This window comes from Jaculus jaculus, chromosome 2, assembly GCF_020740685.1.
Source record: "Jaculus jaculus isolate mJacJac1 chromosome 2, mJacJac1.mat.Y.cur, whole genome shotgun sequence".
NCBI lineage: Eukaryota > Metazoa > Chordata > Mammalia > Rodentia > Dipodidae > Jaculus > Jaculus jaculus.
Genome location: NC_059103.1, coordinates 95,412,601 through 95,435,807, shown reverse-complemented (window position 1 = coordinate 95,435,807; position 23,207 = coordinate 95,412,601). Strand labels below are relative to the sequence as shown.

Below are 23,207 nucleotides of genomic sequence, written 5' to 3'. Positions count from 1 at the left end.
CTTGAGAATCTATCTGCCACTCTAAGTGTAGTCAATATGACAATACCACTTAAGAGGTGGCTAAAGATTACCCAGAGCAAATGCCTTGCAAGAAAAGGTTTCGGGGTGGGAGCGTGCTAATAAACAGTGGCACACCATCAATAGGAAACAGACTCCTAGCCTCTGCTCCACCAGCTATCAGTTCACTTGCAGAAGTGTTTATACACTTGGGTTCAAGGGCTGTAGAAATATCGTTGAGTTCTTTTCTTAAATTGTTAGGTTACCGAATATGCATTATTCCTTACTGCTTGTGCTCCTGGGGATTGAATCCAGGGCCTCGTCCATGCAAGTCAAGCACTCTGTCACTGAGTTCCAGCCCATGCATGGCCTTTTAATTAATAAAAAAAATAAGAACAACAAGCTGATTTCCTGGCTGAGCCCAGAGTTGACTACAAAACCTCTTTTCAACAAGTAAATCAAGTGGGACATGCTGAACTAAAATTAGGTAAAGAAAGACCAGCACATAAAATTTCAGGTCTGTGGAACCGCGTTAGCACTCGGGGCTCATCCCGGCTCGCTCCTGCGGCTCAGGCTTTGTGACGCAGAAAGGGAACAAGAGTTATCTTCTCACTGGTGATAGGAAGTAAGATGGGTTTCTGGTTACTGTCCCACCAAACTAATGATATGAAGTCCTTTCTGTATTTTCTTAAAATGGTCTTCAAATTTTTTTATGTGAGAGAGAACAAGTGAACATGGGCATAACGTGGACCTTTAGCCACTGCAGACAAACTCCAGGCACGTGCACCACTCTGTGCCTCTGGCATTATGTGGGTACTGGAGAATTGAACCCTGGGCTGGCAGGCTTTGCAGCAAGTGCCTTTATCTACTGAACCATCTCCCCAGCCCCAGGAAGTATTTGCTTATATTAAGTAACTAGTTGTTTATGCAATAACTTCTAAGTGGATCTCAATTGTGCAGTGGTAAAGAAACAGAGACATAACATAAATTTTGTATAGGAAATAGTTGTGTGTGTGTGTTTTCACCTGTGCAACTGCACACATGTGTGCATCATGGCATGCGTGTGGAGGGTACAGGATAACTTCTTGCTCTCTCTCATTCTCACTGCTGCACTCCATGAGCCTCTGAGAAATGTTATCTCTGCCTCCCATCTTGCCATCAACATGCTAGAATTATGGAAGCCTGCCACAGCCTCCAGATGTCTTCATGGGGTTGAGGACTGAGTGTGGGTACTGAGGCCTGAGTGTCAAGCACTCATCCACCGAGCCATCTGCCTAGCCCCATGAAGTAGTTTTGAATCAGTACTTAAAAGCAGCTGAGGGAACTTGGCTTGGTAGACTAGGTTTGTAGTACCAGCACTTGGAAGAAAGACTGGGGCAGGAGAATTGCACATTTGAGGCCAGGCAGGGCTACATACAGATCAAGATGCTATGTCAAAAATAAATAAGTAGGGCTAGAGAAATGGTTCAGTGGTTAAGGCACTTGCCTGCAAAGTCTAACAACCTGGGTTCAATTCCCCAGTACCCATATAAAGCCAGATGCACCAAGTAGCACATGTGTCTGGAGTTCATTTGCAGTGGCTAAAGGCTCTGGTGCACCCATTCTCTCTCTCTGTCTCACTTCTCTCTGCTTACAAATCAATAAAAATAAATAAATAAAACCTTTAAAAAGCATTCAAAATTCTTAAGTCTTTATTTGTAAAAAAAACTTTTAAAGATCAAGAAAGCTATGAAACAGAAATTGACATACACAAAAAGATATTAAAATATATTTTTGCATGGTTTTATTGGGACACTAATTAAAACAAACAAAAACCTTAATATCCATAACGGAGGATGAACATAAATTGATATATTCATATAACTGAAAGACATTCAGCAATAAGAGCTGATGGTAGATATTTATTCATACATGTAACATTAAAAATATTTTATTTATTCATTTTATTTGAGAGAGAGAGAGAGGAAGAGATAGAGAGAGAAAGAGCAAGAATGGGCATGACTTGGCCTCCAACCACTGCAAATGAACTCCAGATGCACGTGTCACCTTGTGCATCTGGCTTATGTTGGTCCTGGGGAATTGAACCTGGGTCCTTAGGCTTTACAGGCAAGTGCTTTAACTGCTAAGCCATTCCTCCAGCCCACATGAAATTTTTTTTTTTTAATTTTTATTTATTTATTTATTTGAGAGTGACAGACACAGAGAGAAAGACAGAGGGAGAGAGAGAGAACGGGTGCGCCAGGGCTTCCAGCCTGTGCAAACAAACTCCAGACGCGTGCGCCCCCTTGTGCATCTGGCTAACGTGGGACCTGGGGAACTGAGCCTCGAACCGGGGTCCTTAGGCTTCACAGGCAAGCGGTTAACCGCTAAGCCATCTCTCCAGCCCCCACATGAAATTTTTAATGAAAATAAAAATAATTACAAGAGAACAAGTTTATGAGCCCCTATTTATCTATTGAGGTACAGGTGCAGACTATCTGAAAAATATATACATATAAATGAAACTGTTTTATTTGAATGATAGAAATGCAGGAACATTTTGTTTTCTTTTCACATGGGTTTCCCTGGACTTAGAGTGTGTGTGTGTGTGTGCGCGCGCGCGCACGCACATACACACACACACGCACACAGACACATTTAAACAAACAGTTAAAAAAACAGACATTTCTTTTTTGTTTGTTAGTTTACTTTAGTGTTTTGTTTTGTTTTTTGACATAGGGTCTTGCTCTAGCCCAGGCTGACCTGGATTCACTATGTAGTCTCAGACTGGCCTGAACTCATGACCAGCATCCTACCTCTGCTTCCAGAATGCTGGGATTAAAGGCATGTACCACCATGCCAGGCTGTTACTTCCTTTTTATTTTTTTCATTTTTATTTTTTTGGCTTTTTGAGGTAGGGTCTCACTCTAGCCCAGGCTGACCTGGAATTCACTAAGGAGTCTCAGGGTGGCCTCGAACTCACAGTGATCCTCCTACCTCTGCCTCCCAAGTGCTGGGATTAAAGGCGTGCGCCACCACGCCCGGCTGTTACTTCCTTTTGAAAGAAAAGATTTCTTCTAACAAATATTTCCTACATTTGGTTTATTCACTTTTTCAAATTTATTTGCAAAGAGAGAGAGAAAGGGACAGAGGGAGAGAATGGGTGTACCAGGGCCTCCTGCCACAGCAAATGAAGTCCAGATGCATGAGGCACTTTGTGCATCTGGCTTAATGTGAGTACTGGAGAATCAAATGTGGGCTAGTAGGCTTTGCAAGCAAGAGGCTTTAACTCCCAAGCCATCTCCCCAGTTTGGTTTCTTCACTTTTTAAAGGAAACTAACTCACTGTTGCAACTTCTCAGCAAGTATCACAGTTAATAGTAAACAAGTTTCTCTTATTTACCCAAATCAGGACACTACAAAACATACCACTAACAGCTTCTGAAAATAAAACACATGCCGCGTTGTAATTGCTTATTGTACAAAGAAACAGTCCTTGGCAGCAGACCATCGCTTGCCCAGGCTCCGTTCTTATGGGATCAAAGACAGTATCATTTAATAAGAGAACTCAAGCATCACAAAGCCTTTGGTTGCACAGCTAGAAGCGGGCAGTAAGGATTCCCCTAAAACCAGACATTAAGCAAAAAGATATGTGATACACGCAAGAAACAAATATTCCCTGGGAATTTTCAAGAACATATTGAGCTGAATTTCATCATGGTGTGTTGAATGAACTAGAAGACAATTTTCAAGTATTCTTAGAATTTGCAATTGAAGCTATCACTAAAGCCTAGCTATTTACATTATTCAAGACATAAGTCTAACAGTAACTTTTAATCCTCAAAATAATTTACTGACTGGGGATTACTCTCAACACTCTTTTGTAGGAAGTGTTGGTTTGTGAATTGAGTTCCATCTCCTGAATTGGAGCCACCTGTCTTTGAATTCAAGTTTTACCACTTGCTAAACTTTTGGACTACAGACAACTAAGGAACCTCTGTGCTCCAGAGTCTTTATTGGAAGCAAAGAAATGTACGTATGTAAAGTGTGTGCATTAAATAGTATGTGCTACTACACCACTAACCCTATCGCCCTCGTTTCCATGTGAAGTATGCCTATTTGTTGGTTGTAGAAAAGCTTTTGGTCCATTGTGCAGGAAGCCGCAGGTGAGGCAGGTGAGGGATTACTGATATTTATCATAGCATGGCCCAGAAAGATGCATATAACAAAATGGCTTACTTTCCAGACCTTGGTTAGCTTTTTTGGTTTCTTAGCATACAAGTGAAAACATACAATGATGCCTAAGCAAAACTTAGGAATATGAGTCCTCAAACTTACTCCTTCTAGATCCACTATGTCATTGACACGGACAGTCTTGCTAGAACACTCACTATCTTCCATCTTCCTTCCTCTGTGTCTAATTAGTCACTTTTGAACTCCCACTTTCTCCACTCATGAACGCTATTACTACCAAGAATTATGAGGAAAACCTTCACAGCTTCACATACTATTTCATTTTATCCTCACATACCCCTCTAACAACCATTTCCATCTTAGTGGGGAAAAATCCACTGATGTAAAACTCCTCTTAAGATTGTTAGAGTACCACTGGTGACAATGGAAACGAGCCCCTGAAAGGGCAGCAAGCATTGTCCTTTGAGTCCCACTCACGGTACATCTACATGCCAACTGTTTGATCAGAGTAGACGATCTCCTTCATTGCATCTCCACCAATTTCACTATGGTCGTCATCCTCTAGGTCACCCCTTTCTTTACCTCAGTTCCTTCATCTGTGGCCTAAGGATTATAGGGATACCACTGAGTTACCATAAGGAGTAAATGAGCTAGTACAAATAAAGTGCTTACCACAGTTTCTAGAATGTACTACATACATATAGCTTGGCACATGGATGCTATTTAATGGTAAGACTATATCTAAAATCAATCTCAGTTTTGTGGTTTGGCCTGAGGTATACATTCTCAAGTGTTCTCATTTACATATGTATTGTTGCCTGGTACTGGCACCTTACATTTTATTCAGTTACAGCAAAAAAACTTATTTAGTTGTTAGTGAGTGGGAAGGGGTACCAGAGCCTAATGATGTTGTAAATGAACACCCATCTGGCTTTACATGGGCAGCTGGGGAATGGAACCTGAGTCTGCAAGCTTTGCCAGCAAGTGCTTTTAACCACTGAACCATCTTCCCAAAGCACCTTATGTTTTGAAAGTTTTAAACTTCCTACTCTTTTTTTTTTTTTTTGAGGTAGGGTCTCAATCCAGCCCAGGCCGATCTGAATTCACTATGTAGTCTCAGGGTGGCCTCGAACTCATGGCAATCCTCCTACCTCTGCCTCCCGAGTGCTGGGATTAAAGGCATGTGCCACCATGCCTGGCCTGAATTTCCTACTCTTGGGCTGGAGAGATGGCTTAGTGGTTAAGGTGCTTGCAAAGCCATAGGACCCAGGTTTGACTCCCCAGCCCCCATGTACAGCTGGATGCACAAGGTGGTACATGGGTCTGGAGTTCATTTGCAGTGGCTAGAGGTTCTGGTGTAACCATTCTCTCTCTACATCTGCCTCTTTGCCTCTCTCTTTTTCTCTCTCAAATAAATAAATAAATACACTTTTTTTTTAACTTGAAAAACTTCCTACTCTTCCACAAACATCTGGTGAGTGACAATAGTACAATTTGTGGACAACAGAGAATAAGACATGCTCCCTATCCTAAAAAAAAAGACACTGAATGGGAAACAGACATGAAAATAACCAACTCACATGAAATACATGTAGAGAACCACAAAGGTCCTGCAGAGAGACACATGGGAGCAGTGTCACTTTGTGCTGGTGGTAGAATCCAGAGATACTCCACAGAGGTGACACCATCTACCGTGGACCTTTAAGGGTGGACGGAAGTTTGCTGGCAGTGAAGGAGTGATGCAGTACAGAGACACTGAGCCACCAGCACCCAGTGTGATGGCTTATGTCAATTGTCAAGCTGACTGGACCTAGGATCCCCTGTGAGGGAGTATCTTGATTTAGTGCACTGGGATGGGAAAGACCCGCCTTCACTGTGGGTAAGAGCGTTCCCCGGGTCAGGGTTCTGCACTGTGTGCAAAGGAGAAAGCAGGGAGGCAGCAGCCCTCCTCTTCCTGCTCTGCTCCCACGCTGCGGACCGCCTGTGACCAGCCCCATGCCTTCCCTGGCCTGATGAACTATACCCCGGAACCATCTGCTGCAGTGCACCCTTCTTCCCTCACACTGATTTTTTCGGGTATTTTGTGGCAGCAATGAGACGGTAACTGATACACCCCGAGACAGGGAGCTTGAGCAAGGCTTCGGGTGCAGCTGGGAAAGCAACTCCAGGAAAAGGAGGTGAGGAGGGAGGGCAGGAAAGGTGATGCTTTGGGGTTATAGAGAGCTTTCAAAATAATACTCAACGCTGCTTCACCCTGAAGTGAGTGGGAGAAGGCACTTGGAGAAACCCTTATGCAGTCTGACTGCATGTGAACAAAGTGCCTGTGGTCAGATCTGAGGGAAGAAGAGAATGTGAGCTTTGAAGCCACATGAGCCTGACATGGAGGCTAAACCCCTTGGATTTAATATTCATAAAAAGAAGTCCAAAGGCTGTCTTTTTAGCTGAAGTACTGATTTTCCCCCATAAAAGTTAAGCATTTTGAAAAGAAAGTTCTAAGAAAACCAAACTTTCTTTTAAAAAAAGGCTTTTCTACTTTTATATTTTCATCCATATTACAATTCATTTAGTGATTGCTTTGTGTTCAAGGCAAATATGACTTGTTTGGTTTTATATGTGTGTCTATGGTGTATGTGCATATGTGTGTGCATTCATGTGTATGGCAGACATGTATGGGTAGGGGTGTGTGTGTTTGTGTGGGTGTGGGTGTGGGTGTGTAGGCCAGAGTACAACTTTGGATGTTCACCTGAGGTATGCTGTTAAACTTTTTTTGAGCAAGGTCTCTCATTGGCCTGGAGCTTACCAATTAGGCTAGACTGGCTGGCCAGTAAGCCCCAGGAATTCTCCAGTCTCGGCCTCCCCAGCTCCGGGATCATGGTTGCACCATCACACCTGACACTTCTGTGAGCACTGGCGGTCAACCTCAGGTCCTCACGCTTGCCAGGCAGGCACTTTCTCAACTGAGCTATCTGTCTCCCTAGCTTCCTAAATGTGACCTTTTGTAGTTGTGGTTTTTCAAGGTAGGGTCTCGTTCTAGCCCAGGCTGACCTAGAATTCATTATGTAGTTTCAGGGTGGCCTCGAACTCACAGTAATCCTCCTATCTCTGCCTTCCAAGTGCTGGGATTGAAAGCGTTTGCCAGCAAGCCAGAAAAATGTGACTATTTTTAAATTTTTTGTTTTTTATTTTTATTTATTTTAGAGCCAGAGAGAGAGAGAATGGGTGTGCCATGACCTCCAGCCACTGCAAACAAACTCCAGACGCGTGCGCCCCCTTGTGCATCTGGCTAATGTGGGTCCTGGGGAATTGAACCTCGAACCGGGGTCCTTAGGCTTCACAGGCAAGCGCTTAACAGCTAAGCCATCTCTCTGGCCCCGTGACTACTTTTTAATGACGGTAAGTAAGTCTTGAGACCTGAAAAAAGGACCCTGAATGTACAATTTACTAACCTGGCTCAGATTACTACTGCCCCTCAAGACAGGCTCAACTTTAACAGGCATTTTAACACCCACACCACATTTTTATGTGAACACTAAGTCAAATAAGGTAGTTTTTTTAAAAATCAGTTGTTTTTCTTTTTCTTTTTCAAGCAAAAAAGTATTAATTTAAAATATTATGTGTGCATAAAAATGAGCAAAAAATTAATTGAGCAATGTTTGGGAGACTTGATATGCCTGCAGGCAGGCTCATTAGTTACTCCAACTGTATTAAGTGGTAAATACTTTTGCTTTATTACTTCTGGTTTTGTCTTAGACTTTAAAAATCTAAGTGAAAATCTAAAGGCCTAGTAAATTTAAAAGAAAATAAAATTACAGTGCCTTTTTAAAAAAAAAAAAAAAATCTTTCCTCCTCAGTGATGGGGTTATAAGTGCTATACCCTAGCACTGAGCCAAACCTCTAACCCGTATAATTAATGCCTTTTTCCTTGCTCCGAGTCACTTGAACTGATATAGCAAGATGATATGGTCAAAATGATTAGGTACATTATATGAAACTGAAATCTTCCAGGCAGCATTTTTGCCTTGCTGCCCAGCTTGACATGCTCTCGGACATGAACTTTCCTTTTTATTTTTCCAAGGTAGGGTCTCACTGTAGCCCAGGCTGACCTGTAATTCACTAGGTAGTCCCAGGCTGGCCTCGAACTCACAGCAATCAGAGTGCTGAAATTAAAGGTGTACACCACCACCACATCTGGAAACATGATCTTTTTTTAGGTGTCAAGACAGAAAGAATTAAGCCAAAAGAAAACTGGCCAGAGGACGACTATAACTTTTCTGTAGTTCTCCATATTCATGTGGCTTCAAAGTGCTCTCTGCACAGCAGTGGGAGGGGTGGGGAGGAGAAACCCAGCTCCTAAAGGATTAATGGGAAATACTGTTTGAATCAAAAATATATCCTTAGCCTGCTGAAGGAGGTAAGAGAGTCATTTGGAAATTTCATATTAAATACTGGAAGGATATGAGATGTTCTGCTAATGAATCTAAAATTTAGAAACCTATTTATTCCCTTATACATCTCATTTCCTTAGTTGGGGGCTATGGTGCTAACTAGAAGTCAGGTGCTCTCCTAACACAGGAAAGAAAAGGGGACCAAGAGAAGAAAAACCCTCTATGAATACTGTGATGAACATTCCCCAAACTTATCCATGTAAATATTTCTCAAATGTTAACATAAGGCCTTCACCCAGTATCCAGATTCCAAGTCAGCACTGGGGCACAGGAAGAACTACCTTTGTCTGTCCTTTCTCCAGAGCTTCCTGGGGCTGGCCATGTACCTGCCATGACTGCGGAAACCCCACCAGGTGGGATCAGGGCCCCAGGCACACCACCCTAGACTTCCATTTAGCTATCTTGCTGCAAACTAAGTCCTTCCACAGGCTTGGTGCCATCAGAATACCACATCAGCCCAGCGAGGCAGGCCAGCTGCACAGCAGTATCTTTTCATAAATGAGGAAACAGAGCCAGGCAGAGCTGACACACTTTTGGAGGAAGGAGACAGAATTGGAGGTCTTCTAACATCTAGCCCAGAACCTCCCTCCGTCAGCTCTGCTCCCTTAAGCCACTGCTTTCCTTCCGCTAAGAAACTCAAAATTCTGTCATCAACATCACCAAACAGTGTAATCAATTCACAGCACACACTGCTGAGGACAAACAGGTCAGCTCAGCCACTGTGCTGTGTACTTAAGAGTCTATGGAATTTTTAAGATCCCAAAATGCCCTGTTATTGAAAATCATGTGCTTCCTAGCTGGGAGAAAATAAAAATGAATTGAAAAGCATTACCTCCATGATGCTAGAACACACTTAAGGATGATTTCCTTTTCATTGCTATCATATTTCCATCTCAAGTACCTTTCTGGAAAAAAAAAATTTCTACCTAAGAAGAGGTAAGGATGTCTATCTACCAGTACTCATGAGGGTCTGAGTCCCATTTCTTTTTATTTTTTTTCAGTGATCTCCTTCTTCTATTTCCTGCTACTATCTGAAAACTTACATTTTTCTTCTTTTTCTGTTTTTCTTTAGAGAGAGAGAGAGAGAGAATGGGCATGCCAGGTCCTCCAGCCACTACAAACGAACTCCAGACACATGCACCACCTTGTGCAACTGGCTTACGTGAGTAATGGGGAATTGAACCTGGGTCCTTATAGGCTTTGCAGGTAAGCACCATAAGTGCTAAACCATCTCTTCAGCCCAAAACTTAGCAGTTTATAAGGAGTGATTTTGACTTCAAAACACACAATGGTCTAATACCCTTTACTCATTAATGCAAGAGAAAACGCAAAGTAACAAAAGGTTAAGTATTAAACTCTCAGGCTTGCATTTCATAAGGATTTGGTTTGGTAAAGAAAATCATGGGCTGGAGAGATGGCTTAGCAGTTAAGGCACTTGCCTATGAAGCCTAAGGACCCAGGTTCGATTCTCCAGGTCTCATGTAAACCAGATGCACATGATGACACATGCATCTGGAGTTTGTTTGCAGTGGCTGGAGGCCCTGGCGTGCCCATTCTGTCTCTCTCTCCCTCCCTCTCTCCCCTCCTCTCTCCTCTCTCTGTTTCTAATACATAAATAAATAAAAATACAACTTTTTTAAAAAAAGAAAATCATTTTGGAAATATCCAGAAACATAGTTAAGAGAATGTACAAAGTTCTTATACAGTCTTTAATAATTTGGCAAGTTTACTGTGGCATCTCCTCAAGACCAGGCTAAATATAAATATCTTAGCAGTGTCAGATAAATTCATCACTAAATGATCACCTATCATCAGTAACTGACAGCTTTTATTATACATGATTCAAAAAAGGAACTAGGGCTGGAGAGATGACTTAGTGGTTAAGGTGCTTGCCTGCTCAGGTTCAACTCCCCAGTGCCCACATAAGCCATATGCACAAGGTGGTGCATGCATCTGGAGTTTGTCTGCAGTGGCTGGAGGCCCTTGCTTACCCATTCTCTTTCTTTCTGCCTTTCTCTCTCTCTCTTCCTCTCTTAAATAAACAAATTTTTTTAAAAAAAGAAATTATAGGGGCTGGAGAGATGGCTCAGTGGTAAAGGCACTTGCCTGCAAAAACTAATGACCTGGGTTCGATTCCCCAGTACCCATGTAAAGCCAGATACATAAAGTTGTGCAAGCATCTGGAGTTCATTTGCAGCGGCTGGAGGAAGTTTTGAGGGCTGGAGAGATGGCTTAGTTGTTAAGGCACTTGCCTTTAAAGCCTAAGGACCCAGATTACATTCCTCAGTACTCAAATAAGCCAGATGCACACAGTGGCACATGCGTCTGGAGTTCATGTGCAGTGGCTAAAGAGCGTAGCATGCCCATTCTCTCTATATATAATAAAAAAAAAATACTAAATTTTTTAAAAAGCTTGAGGCCAGGGAAATGGCTCAGTAGTTAAAGGTGATTGCTTCCAAAGCCTACTGACCTGAGCTCAACTTCCCAACTGCCTATGGAAAGCCAGGTGGATGCTCATTTGCAACAAGAAGAGAAACTGGCATGCCCATACACGCATGCATGCATATGCATGCAAATGATTACATAAAAATGTTAAAGGTCTTTAATTAGATTTAAACTTTTTATTTAAATAACTATTTTGTGGAGAATATTGTAATAAGAAAATGCCAAGCTACACTACAGCCACTCACTCCTCTGTTCATGTCAGAGCTCTTCGTTCAGTCTTTCTATGTTGAGTAGAGTAGCAATAAGCTGCCTTATAATTTTCATTTATTTATTTATTTCCCTATTTTGCAGTACTGATAATACACCCAGGGTCCTATGCATGTTTGGCAAGTACTCCACCACTGAATGACATCCCCAGACCTCTTTTTATCCTTTCTTTTTGAGACACATCTTTACTATGGTGAACTTAGTATCATCCTAATAATAAATTTTGATGGTGAAGACCAAAACTTGATTCTGCAAACCTGTCATCAAGTGCCATGCATGACCACTAGGTTAGTGTCTTGAGGATTCTATGGCTCCTAGGGAGCTACAAAGGTAAACTGCAGTGCAGGAATTCTTCTATGAATGCTGAAATGCAGAAGGCAAGCTAAACTCCTCCTTGCTTTGGACTGCCCTTGGAGTTTTCCCCACATAGACTGAAGGCACTGAATACCATTTCCTAGTGAGATTTGACAGTGAGGTATATAGAGCAAGTACATAATTTCAGTGGTTTAGAGGTCTAGCTCAAGTAACGTATATAAAATCCTTTTCCTTAAAAAAAAAAAAATTATTTACTTGTGTGTATGTATGAGGGGGGCAGGATGTATGGGTGTGCCAGGGCTGCTTGCCACTATAAACAATCTCTAGATGCATGTGCCACTTTGTGCTTCTGACTTTACATGGGTATTGAGAAACTAAACCTAGGCCAGCAGGCTTTGCAAGCAAGCATCTTTAATTGCTGAGCTATCTATCTTCCCAGCCCAGATACATTTTTAGAGGCTTTATAACACTCTATACTATCTTTGGTAATATTCTGCACATTGTCCAGCTAAATTTTCAGGCTATTAAGTTAAAAATCTTCATGTCTATAACACATAAATGAAGTACATAAATTTTTAAAACTACGTGTAAGTGAAGGAGTCCGAGAAAACTGGAGGGATCTGACTAATAAAATCCCACATAAATCCAAATTGTTCTGTCTAACGAACCAACAGAATTCTTTTTTTTTTTAAATCTCAACAGCTACAAATGTTCTTAGCTGACACACTGATGAGGTTGCAAGTTCAAGGTCAGGTGGACCCACTTGTGAGACCCTATCTCTGTTTTGTTAAATCACACAAAAATATGATATAGAAAAGTGGCCAAAGGATACTGATTCAGGGCAACGGATGAGAATAAAACCAAGACCTCTGGGGATGGGGATAGGAGGAGTGCTTCAGAGAAGCAAGATTGCCCTGGTTGGTTCATGGGTCTTGTGTTAGTGAAGTTCCTATCCTTTGGGCCCTTCTCTTGTCTTTATAAATGAACAAGAAGCTAACAGGGTCATTGAAAAGAATATCTGAGAAAGGATCAGTCACAGAAATGTAGGGTGAGCTTCTGAAAGGTCACATGGTGTATGGCTCCCTGGGACACTTGAGTAAACAAACTGTTGGTCATAGAGACCTAAGATACCTGAGGGATAAATGACAATAGCTCCTAATTTCATAGCAGTCTAGTTAGGATGGGATCAGACTGAATAGCTAGGGGCCCCAAGGAATTTCCTATGCATTCATTCCTGATATCTACATACAAATATGACATAGAATACAACTGTGAAAATTTATCCTGTTCTTGGGACAAAGAGGAAAAGTCAATTTACTCAGCTTTATAAACAACTGAAACTAGGAAATTAAAAATAATTGGGTGGTGGGTTTGGGGCTAGAAAGATGACTCAGTGGTTAAGGTGCTTGCCGGCAAGGCCTAACGAACCAGATTTGATTTCCCAGTACCTATGTAAAGCCAGATGTACAAAGTGGTGCATGCTTCTGGAGTTTATTTGGAGCAGCTGGAGGCCCTGGCAAGGCCATTCTCTTTCTCTCTCTCCCTCTCTCTCCCTCTCTCTCTCTCCCTTCCTCTCTCTCTCCCTCCCTCCCTCCCTCCCTCCCTCCCTCCCTCCCTCCCTCCCTCCCTCCCTCCTTGCAAATAAATAAAATATTTGAAAAATAATACTTTGTCAGTAAGTCCAATCAAGTAGCCCCTTTAAATAAGTGCGTCTTTCTTAAAACCTTGCTTGAGACATTAGCCACAATCTCTATTCCCTGAGTTATTGTTTTCCTAAACAGTTTCAAAGCAATACAAGTCTGGCCTGGTGGAATTCACAGGCTTACTGATCAGAAAATTCCTCCTTAGGTCCTTAGTCCCAGGTATGAACAACGAGACAATCAAATCTTAGCTACTTGTAAATAAATACAGATAATGGCGATTGGGAATAAGATGATGTTATCATGGGCATAGTTTTTCTTATTCAGATCAAATGTTGATTTCTTTAAGGAAAAGTCATTTTAAATAACAGAACTTAGTCATTCTAAATAATTAAAAATGAATGCCCATGATATTTTCATAGCGATTCCCACATAAAAGATAGCTGAAATGAAAACACAGCCATCTTCCTTTTCCATCGAAAAATTTACTCTGAGAAAGAAAGATCACAGAGGACCAGAAGTTCACAGCTCTGCCCTGCCAGGAGCCACTGTGGTTTTGGGGGACTGAGCAGCTTCCTGCACTGCCTGCTGCTCCTTCCTCCCCAGGCATCAGAAGAGAAATGTGAAGGCTCTCTGTGAAGGTGTTAACCATTTGGGCTGCATGAGGGACAAATGGAAGTTTGACACCCAAGATGAATAATAACCGCCACGGGGCATTACCCCAATGGGGACTTTCCTATGTTAAACCAGCCTAGCTCAGTGTTCACACGCTGTTCAGACACACAATTGCCAAGACCGAGCTTGGGATGCAAAGAATGGTTGTTTGGGATTTTTTTTTTCTCTCTTCCTTCTTCTTTTAATACTCCACCATTGGCCTATAGGGATTTTCATAAATAAGCTTCAGAGAAAGAAAGGTTTGGGAGTATGTTTTTAATAAACTCTCCAGGGTGCTGGCTCTGAAATATTTAATAGGCCTCGGTATCTCATTCTCTGCAGAAAACCAGTGCAAGCCGAGGCTTTCTGTGTGCACGCTGACACCAAGTGCGTCGTCACAGGTGCTTTCTCCTGCCACTGAACTTGTCAGGAACTAAGAACTCTCATTAAAAGTGCCACGAGAGATTCATTCATCAGCTGTTTAGTATAGAAATTCACTCCCTTAAAAATTCCAGGTCTAAAAGGAGATCATTTGCCAATTAAAATTTCCTCCCAAAAGGGAAATGGTTCTCCTGAAGAGGTAACAGGGTGCTTAGGGTCCAGGTAACTAAAGCCTGTGGGACCTTGTATATGCCAGTGTCTTCTAAAAAGGAAATGACAGTGGACAGAAACCTTAAGGTGGAAGTCTAGCAGAAGCATTTGTCATTGCCAGTTGGCCGCATCTGGAATTCTCGGCATTAACTAGTTAAGCACAAACAGAACTCTGCCCTGGCCCCCACCCCCAGATATTTCTCCAGTCCTCACACGTTGTCTGGCAGCAGATGCAATAAACACAGGCAATTGTTTGTAATGCAAACTCAAGTCACAGGGTTGCCACCTGGAATGCTCCCACTCTGAACCCAAACACAAATGGTCACCCTGCCGCCTTGATGAGAGTCCATCCTTTGCTGATGCCAGTGACACAAACTGTCCTGCTAAGGACAGGCTTAAGGAGGTAAGAAAGCGGAAGTGCGGTTGGGGGTGGAGAGGCTGCCTTCTGGTTAAAGTTTTTGATGTCAGACACATTACAAACAGCTGTGAGGTACTGAAAACCAAAGATTGTAACTCACTTCAGTTGGACCTTTAAAAAAGAAAAATTGACTTAGCCTTGTGGTTAAAACTGAAAACCTTCTGGAATCGTGCAAACTGCAGAATAACTCAAGAAAACATAGTTAAAATGAGTATTCTTACATGTAAGATTAAAAAAAAAAAGCCTGGCCATCAGATAACAAGGTAACCGTTTTCAGATCACACCCCTTCATTCCACTTTGTACCTATGACATTTATCCTGCCCACAAATCTTTCCTGAGCAGTGACAGATTCACTGATCAACACTTTCATACATATACTGACACCAAACCCCTTCTAGTCTATCAATATTTCAAATGGGGCTGGGATACACTTTTGTGGCAGAGCACTTGCCTAGCATGTGCAAGGCTAGTACTGGAAAAAAAAGAAAAGAAAGAAAAAGAGGGGGAGAGAAGAAGAAAGAAAAATGGGAAAAAAATCCCTCAGTGATGAGTACATTGGAGGAGTCAGGTGAAGAGACTGCAGACTATATAAGCAGGATGCCAGCGTAAAGAGGGAAGGGTAATGTTCAATATTCTAAGGGATTATTTTGAATTTATGAATGACCGTTTTTATTGTACTCACTTTTCCAAATTTTTTGTTTAGAAAAAGTATCTGATCTAAGAAATAATCCACAAATAGGTACTCACTGTGTGCATAGCTAAAACATATTAGGCCATTTCAGCAGCTATGTAATTATCAAAACTATAACTTGATTTGGAAAGATTATTTATTGTCCCATACAGCCTTTCCACAAAATCTTCAGTTGTTCCTTATCCAAAAATATGTTCTTTCTGCACCAAAAGAAATTTCCCCCAAAAGAAACTCCTTACTCAACTATAAAAGGAATGACTGATATTGTCAATCTAGTGCAACAAAATATTTTACAAGATTTAAAATTCAGAAGCAGGGGCTGGAGAGATGGCTTGCAGTTAAGGTGCTTGCCTATGAAGCCTAAGGACCCAGGTTCAATTCTCCAGGTCCGACATAAACCAGATGCACAAGGTGGCGCATGTGTCTGCAGTTCGTTTACAGTGGCTAGAGGCCCTGGCGTGCCCATTTTCACTCACTTCCCCCCATCTCTCTGTCTCTAAAAAACAAATAAATAAAAATAAATATTAAAAAGATAAAAATAAAATTCAGAAGCATTTTGAGGTGATAATTTCTAAATAATAAACTATACTTGCTTTTAATAAATTGATCTACTTCTTAGATAGATTTCACACACCACACAGACATATTAACTATTGTTAAATATCTGAATTATTTAAAACAAGAGAGTTTTCCCTATACAATATCACAAGATCTCCATTACTGCTGCTATATGAAAATTAGAAAAATTTTATTCCCTACCCAAGAAGTAAGATATCCTTCTGAAATTCATGGCAAAGTAGCTGCAGTAGCCCCAAAATCACAAGGCCTACACAAGCCTCAGACATCACTCAGCCACTGAGACTCCAGATAAGGAAGGTAGCCAAGCACTCCTGGTGATTACCAGCCATTTCCTCCCTGCACTTTGGTGGCTCTCCCAGATCCCAGATTCTGTCACTAAGGCATCAGTGACGCACCTTTCCCATATGCTTGTGACTGACTTCAGTTTGTAGAAGAAATGGGTTCCATTTGGACCATAGATTTGCCCCCCAGGAGTCAGTGAGACTCCCTTGTGTTTGTCATTGGGTTTATGTGGGTGGGGTGGGGAGAGGGGCTGGGGGGTGCAGGTAACTATATTGAGAAATCAGTGAAAACCCATCACCTCAGTGGGATGCTTCTTAGAACAACTCCATCATCAGCACGTTTACGTGCACAGAGAATACAAATTACCGTTTGGATGTTTTCTCACTAAACAGGAGTTTCTACTTCCCAAGAAAAGAGAAATAGCATCAGCTAACAAATATGAAATTCTTCATAGTATTATGAACCCACACAACAGTTATATGTCACTGCAGTTTTAGAACTTCAAGTTAACTGAACCAGAAGATACATTTTAAAAAAGGAACAATTTTTATTAGGTTATCTTCAAATGTAACTTTCCCAATAACTGTCTATGATGTGCAAATAACTTACCCACCTCTCACTAAATCTTAAAAGCAGTTGATATAATAAAACAAGACACATGTAAAAACCGAAGTTAACAGTCTGAATGAGCCTGAACAGTTCCAATTCCAAAGGAATTGAAAGATTAAGTCCATTTTTTTTCTGCCATCAACATAGAGAGCACAGTAGTTATAAAATCACATATTTGTTGATTTAGCTCCATTTGAATTCATAACTTGTCATTCATTATTTATTATCTTAGTCCGTAAGCCAAGAACTAAAATTCTAAATGCTAGACATCAAAGATAGCTCTAGTATAAGGGGGGCATTCCTTGTAGCAGCTCTTACTTAGCAATGACTGGTCACATACAATGAAAGCATTTCCATGTTGGAAAAAAAAAAAAGAAATACACATTCTGCTGAAATACAAATTAATTTGCACTTCTGAAAATAATTTGCAACATCAGCATGTTACTCACTGTTCTCGGGATGGGTGGAGAAAGGGATCCATTAGACATGTAGGGGTCGTTACTCAGAGTTGGCATCATTATGTAGCCAGAATAACTGGAGTAGGAGGGTCCCTTGTTGTACAGCCCTCCATCTGGATGCTTTCCTGAGAGAATCCAAAGAATAATCAACGGTGCATTGACTCCCCTTTTATTTCACTGTATTTTTCATCAGAAAATCTTACAGTTCTAAGACAAACCAGACATTACATAAAATATCTGTTTATAAAATACTGTAACTGGATTTTTATGCTCTATTTTGGATTGACAGAATTTATTCTCTTAAATGGTTTAGCAGCAAACCAGATGTTTAAAAAAACATGTGGTTCAATTTACTTCCCCTATTGACTGATGTTTTTACAAAAGTAAGTGTTATCCATCTAACTTAATTTGCTCTAATACTAACAAACTGGACTAAGAAATGCAGGAACACTGGGAAACGCACAGAAAACTTAAGCTTAATGTAAATATACTAGGTCATCTATTTATGTGCATAAATGTACTAATGTACCTTTTAGACAAGCTCAGAAATTCCACCTCTGCTTCCAGAATTCTAGAGAAGTCCTAGATTTTACTGAGAGAGTTGTGTCTAATATATGGGCAAATAGCCAAATTTGTAAAGGATGAACCATGGAAGACTTAATTTAATGTGCTACACTCACATCATTCTGCCAAAGAAATGTTCCTTCTCTTTAATTGTGGGACGACTTTGTTGCTGGGAAAACAAGCCTAATATATATTTCTCTTCCCTCCTCCTGGCTGACACACTGTATGTACAAACACTCCTTTCTGGTAATGTCTATTGCTAAGTAACTGAACACCAGAAAGGCCACTGGACTGACAAGTGAACCCAGTGAACTCTACTCGTCATCTGACTCAAGTCCCAACATGCTCTCCTGAAATCTAACATTAATCTATATTATAAATAATGCATGTTTGGCCAAGGATCAGAAATAGGGGTAAAGTCTATGATTTGATATGTGTAGCTAATTGTAAGTTGTATATTTTTACAAGTTAAATTCTGTTTTACTGAGCATCAATGCCCAGCTTCTCACTGTAACAAGCAGGTAGTGAAACAGAAACTTTGCAAATGGAAACCCAAAATTATTCTTGTTCAAAAATATTCCTTATAAACATTCCCTCTGCCCTAAGAATCTGGAAGCCAACAGAAATCCAAAGCGCCAGAACTCATCCATGGACAGTTTTTGAATGGAACAATATATACATGAGAAATAAGCTTTACGCTTCCTGAATTTTCTTTCTTGATTTGTTAAAATAGTGGACTTAGTCTACATAGTTTTATCAGACGTGGTACTGGCCTCATGAACTCAAATCAAAGTGGCAAAATAAACCTACACACTTGAATTGTACACGTCCTATGGTAAAATTTCTATGGTAAGGTTTCTTACCTTCATCAGGGTGTTCTCTGGCCTTGTCATGGTAGGACTCCTGAGAGGTTTGTGCTTGTCTCACCACCTAATGGCATGAATTCCCACCCCCCAGAGAAAGAAGATCATTTTAGAATCTGTGACAATATTTGTAAATGTGTTCACTGGTAACTCAAAGGAACAGGTTTAGGTGCAAGTCACCTATTTTGTAAAAGTGTAAGTACAGGCTAGTATCGAGTTCTGGAAAATCTTTTTCAGCATGTATTTTTGGAGTGATTATTAGCTACTTGGGACTGAAAGGAAAGCATGGTGGATAAAAAGAACACCACAAAGGTAGTCCATTGGGGGGTGACAGGCTGCTCTGACCAAACGCACCAAGGCTTCTTGAAGAGGGTGCCTAACCTGATGGGAATTGGAGTTAAAAGGGTTGGTAGCCTTGATAGTGTCTTCAACTACTGTTCACTTCGACTGGCTCTGATTAAAAGCCAGCTGAAACACCATTTGGCAAACAGAAATGGCAACGTGAAATATAAACAAGCCAACCGCTCTACTGGAGTCTTAAGGAAATTGCCCTTAGAGCCTTCCCAGCCAAGGCACTGCTTGGGGCTGGCTGCGTGCAGGCTCACCGTAGCAAAGTACTACTGCTCTGTGGTTAAAGGCATGAAAAGTTGAGAGTTGGGTTAGAGACATCTAAAAGATAGCCCAATTAATACCAGTTTTTGGTAACCGCCACCCGCCCCGACTCAACCACGTGCAAATCAGCGGTATCCTCACCCCTGCACCATCTTCCGTGGGTCGCCTTGGGCCCACTTCCACCGCAGCATGATTAGCAAACCCTGCCTGGGGTTCTCGGTTTCCAACCTTCCCCCAGACCAGGAAAGCCTAGAAAACGCGAGGTCAGTGGAAATACGTGGAAGGAAGGCCAAGCGAACAGGTAGGAAGAGGCTGCTCTACAAATAGGGTCTGGCAAAAGGCCTGAGAGTTTGGACTGTATTTGGTTCTTGGGATGTGTGTCCTCCCCACGACCTCCTTCCCGGGTGGTCACGGTCGCAAACCTTCCAGTTGAGGCTGGGTCAACCTAGCCCGGTCCTCAGTTACTGCAGTGAGCGCACCCTCTTCCTGTGCTCAGAACCCAGGCCCCCAGCGCACTCAGTGCGTACTCACCCCCGCCATCGGGACAGACTAGGTAACTTTGAGGTGTTTAAAAGTGATCTTTAAACTCAAATTGTCCCCGCCCCCCAAACCACGCGCTTTCTTTGCGGTGGGGGTGGAGGGCAGAAGGATGCCATTTAAGGTAAAAGGGCATACTCTCCAACTTTCTCTGGTAGGTAAGGGCGTTCGGTGAAATCATTTGGGTGTCAGGACTTTTCTACCGGATGTCCTCGGGAGGGTCTTCCAGCTGCTGACCCAGGGTGGCTACGGGAGTGTCGGATATCAGGGTCCATCCCCATGTGGAGCTCGGGCGGCCCCCGCGCGCGCGCGTGCGCGCGCGGCGGGCCTCGCGGCTTCCTCGCGCAGGCACCCACGTGGCTCTATTTACTCTCCTCGGGTTACCAGCGCGGGGCCCGCAGCTGCCCGCAGGGGAGATCAGATAAGGCGCCATGCCATCCTCCTCCCCGCCGGTGCCTGGCTTCCGCGGCTGCGCTCCGGCTCGCCTTTCTCCCGGTCGCATCCAGGGCCTCACCGGGCCCCAGCCTCACCCCTTAGAAACGCTTAGCTCCTTGCTCTAGGGAACCTAGGTTGCCGGAGGCAGGGCGGGCGTTTGGGTGCTCCGGGGTGGTCGTGCCCCACACCGCCCCCGCAGTCCCGGCGCGCCCCCCCCTTCGGTGGCTGGCTGCGCGTGGGCCCCGCCGAGCGGAGCGGTTGGGACGGCCCCGGCCCGGCCCCCGCCCGCCTCTCCTTCCTCCCAGTTCCGGCTCTGCAATCTAAGCCTGTAGTGGCTCAACGCACTTTTGCAGGCTGCGCAGAGATAGCGGGCCCACTTTGTCTCCCATCCTACCCAGCGCTCACTTCACCGTACAGTTCAGACATCCCCACTTGAAGGCATCACGCACCTCTACCCCACCGAAAAGTCCCGGGACCAAACGTGACGGGCTGAGCGTAGCATTTAGCTACCGAAGACCTGAGCGCTAGGGATAAGTGTCCTGCCCACCGCATACACCGCCCACCCTGCAGACACGTGCGCGGTGGAGCCCCGGGCCGCGCCGTGTTCGTCCGCCCGCCCAGCGCCGAGAGACCCCGGCTGCCCGCGCTCCCTGGCCCGCCACGCCTCTCCGGGCAGCGGCCCACTCACCTCGTGTCCGTTGCTGGCCGGGATGATTTCCGACTCGTTGACCAAGGATGACTTGATGTCGGCTAAGTCGCCTTCCTCTTCGGGGTGACTGATCTCGGCAAAGATCTTCTCCTTCTGGGGATCGCCCTCGTCCTTGAAGGGGATCATCTCGTCCGTGGCGCAGAGTTCCGGGTCCCCCCCGCCGCCGCCGCCTCCCCCGGAGAGTTGGGGCATCGCGACGACTCTGTAATCTCCGCTCCGCTGGGGGAGCACCCGCGGCGACAGCAGGAAAGAGGGGGAGTTAATGGAAGGTGGGAACAGAGGACTGGAAGGGTGCGTGGGGGAAGACAGCGGGCGGAAGCGAGGCTGGCAAGCGAGGGGCCGGCAGCCCGGGCCGCGGCGACTGTCTGCGCCTTCCCGCCCCGTGGACACTGAAGGGCACTGGACTGCTAGGGCCGCCGCTGCGGACGCCTCCGGGGCGTCTGCGCCGCTTCGCGCGCACTAGGCTACCCTGCCCCGGCCCGACTGGCCACCCCACGCCCCTCGCTTGGCCGGGGTCTGTGCGCCGAGGACAGCGGTCCCGGAGGAGGCACGGCTCTCCAAAATGCAAAGGAGGGTCTGGCGGCGCGTCACCGCGCAAGCCACTCCACGATGGATCCCGTTTTTGGAGTTCGCCGAGAAAGCAGGAGAGCTGGGCCAGAAGGCTCCGTTGGCCCCAGCAGAGGTGCAAGGAGAATCCGAAGATGACGAAAAGTCCACTTCCTGGAGGGTAAACAATAAAATGAAGAGCCACTCGGGCTTGCAGATGTCCGATTCAGAGCTGCTTATTTCCTCCCCTTTCGCTTCGGTTTTCCTTCTGGAGGAGCATTTGATCTGCTGGAGGAGAAGATGGGGGCGGAGGAGGAAGAAAAAGAAGTTTGCCAAGAATAAAGTTGTGCAGACGAGTGCTGGGGACTGGCAGTGGAGGACGCGGCGGGGTCTTGGAGAGTCACAGGAGGAGCCCTGGGCCCAAACGCTACCTCCCAGAGCCGGGGCTGACACGCACTGCCGGATCCCTCTTTGTTCCCAGCTCCAGTTTCTCTGCCTGGCTCGCTGGCACTCTCACTCGCCGCTCTCCACTCCTCCCGCCGTCAAAGCAAAAGGCTGCTTGGGGCCCTCGGTTTCGCCAGGCCAACTGGAGGGGGTCACTGGGAGCGTGGCCGCTGGCTAGGCGCCGGGCGCGTCCTGGTTCTCCGGGCCCCGGAGCGCGCAGCCGGGTGGTTCCTGCGCGCGCTGGCCCGCAGGTGAGCGGCTGCGCCTCCCCGCCGCTTCTCCTCCTCCCGCGCCTCGCCGGCGCTGAAAAGCTACTCACTTGCGTCGCTTCTCCTCCCCCGCCCCTCCCCCGCCTCCTGCTCTCCTTGGCTGCCCGCAGAAGGGGTGGGGAGGAGGCAGTAGACGGGAAGGAGGTGGTGATTGAAGGCCTCTCCCCCCTCCTTATTGCTTTTCCCAGATCCTGTAGGACGAGTCTTCGTCTGGGGGTGGGGAGTGTGTGTGTGTGTGTGTGTGTGTGTGTGTGTGTGTGTGTGTGTGTGTGTGTGTGTGTTTCTGCGCCAGTGTGCCTAGAGAGAAGGCTCCGGCAACCTGGAGAAGGACCCGGCACGGATCGTGACCCACCGAAAGGCACACTTGGTCCGCGTGAAATTGACCAGAAACTCCGCCAGAATGGCTAACTTCATCCTGCGAGCATCCTTCTCTTGCCCACACTCACCCACTCCCTCCTCATCCTCTGCCAGTCTCTCCCCACCTCCTTTCCGCCTCCCACTCTCGCTCCCTAGCTCAGCCAAGGGGAGGAAGATGAAAGAGAAAGCCGCCGCCGCCTGGATCGACACCACGTTGATAGATGCTTTGACAGAGGGGATGAAGCGGGAATTAGGGACCTAGAGAAGGACAGGGGCAAAGTATAACACGTTGCTCATCTAATAAGAG

At 44.5% G+C, this 23,207-nt stretch overlaps 1 protein-coding gene across 9 annotated transcripts in view; it reads right to left on the bottom strand.

The window, feature by feature from the left end:
• The window catches only part of Lef1 (lymphoid enhancer binding factor 1), a 136,894-nt gene extending 114,403 nt beyond the window's left edge, over positions 1-22,491 (bottom strand). For 2 of the 9 annotated variants that reach the window (XM_045143094.1, XM_045143092.1), the window contains exons 1-4: positions 21,264-22,491; positions 19,745-19,852; positions 18,992-19,058; positions 17,556-17,689 (exon numbers count right to left, since the gene is read on the bottom strand). In XM_045143094.1, the coding sequence (XP_044999029.1) occupies positions 17,556-17,689; positions 18,992-19,058; positions 19,745-19,852; positions 21,264-21,476 (522 nt within the window). In that variant the 5' untranslated portion in view covers positions 21,477-22,491. The remainder of the gene's footprint in view (positions 1-17,555; positions 17,690-18,991; positions 19,059-19,744; positions 19,853-21,263) is intronic. The other 7 variants (XM_045143097.1, XM_045143095.1, XM_004671427.2 and 4 more) reach the window with 5 other exon arrangements.
• Between the last annotated feature and the right edge of the window lie 716 nt (positions 22,492-23,207).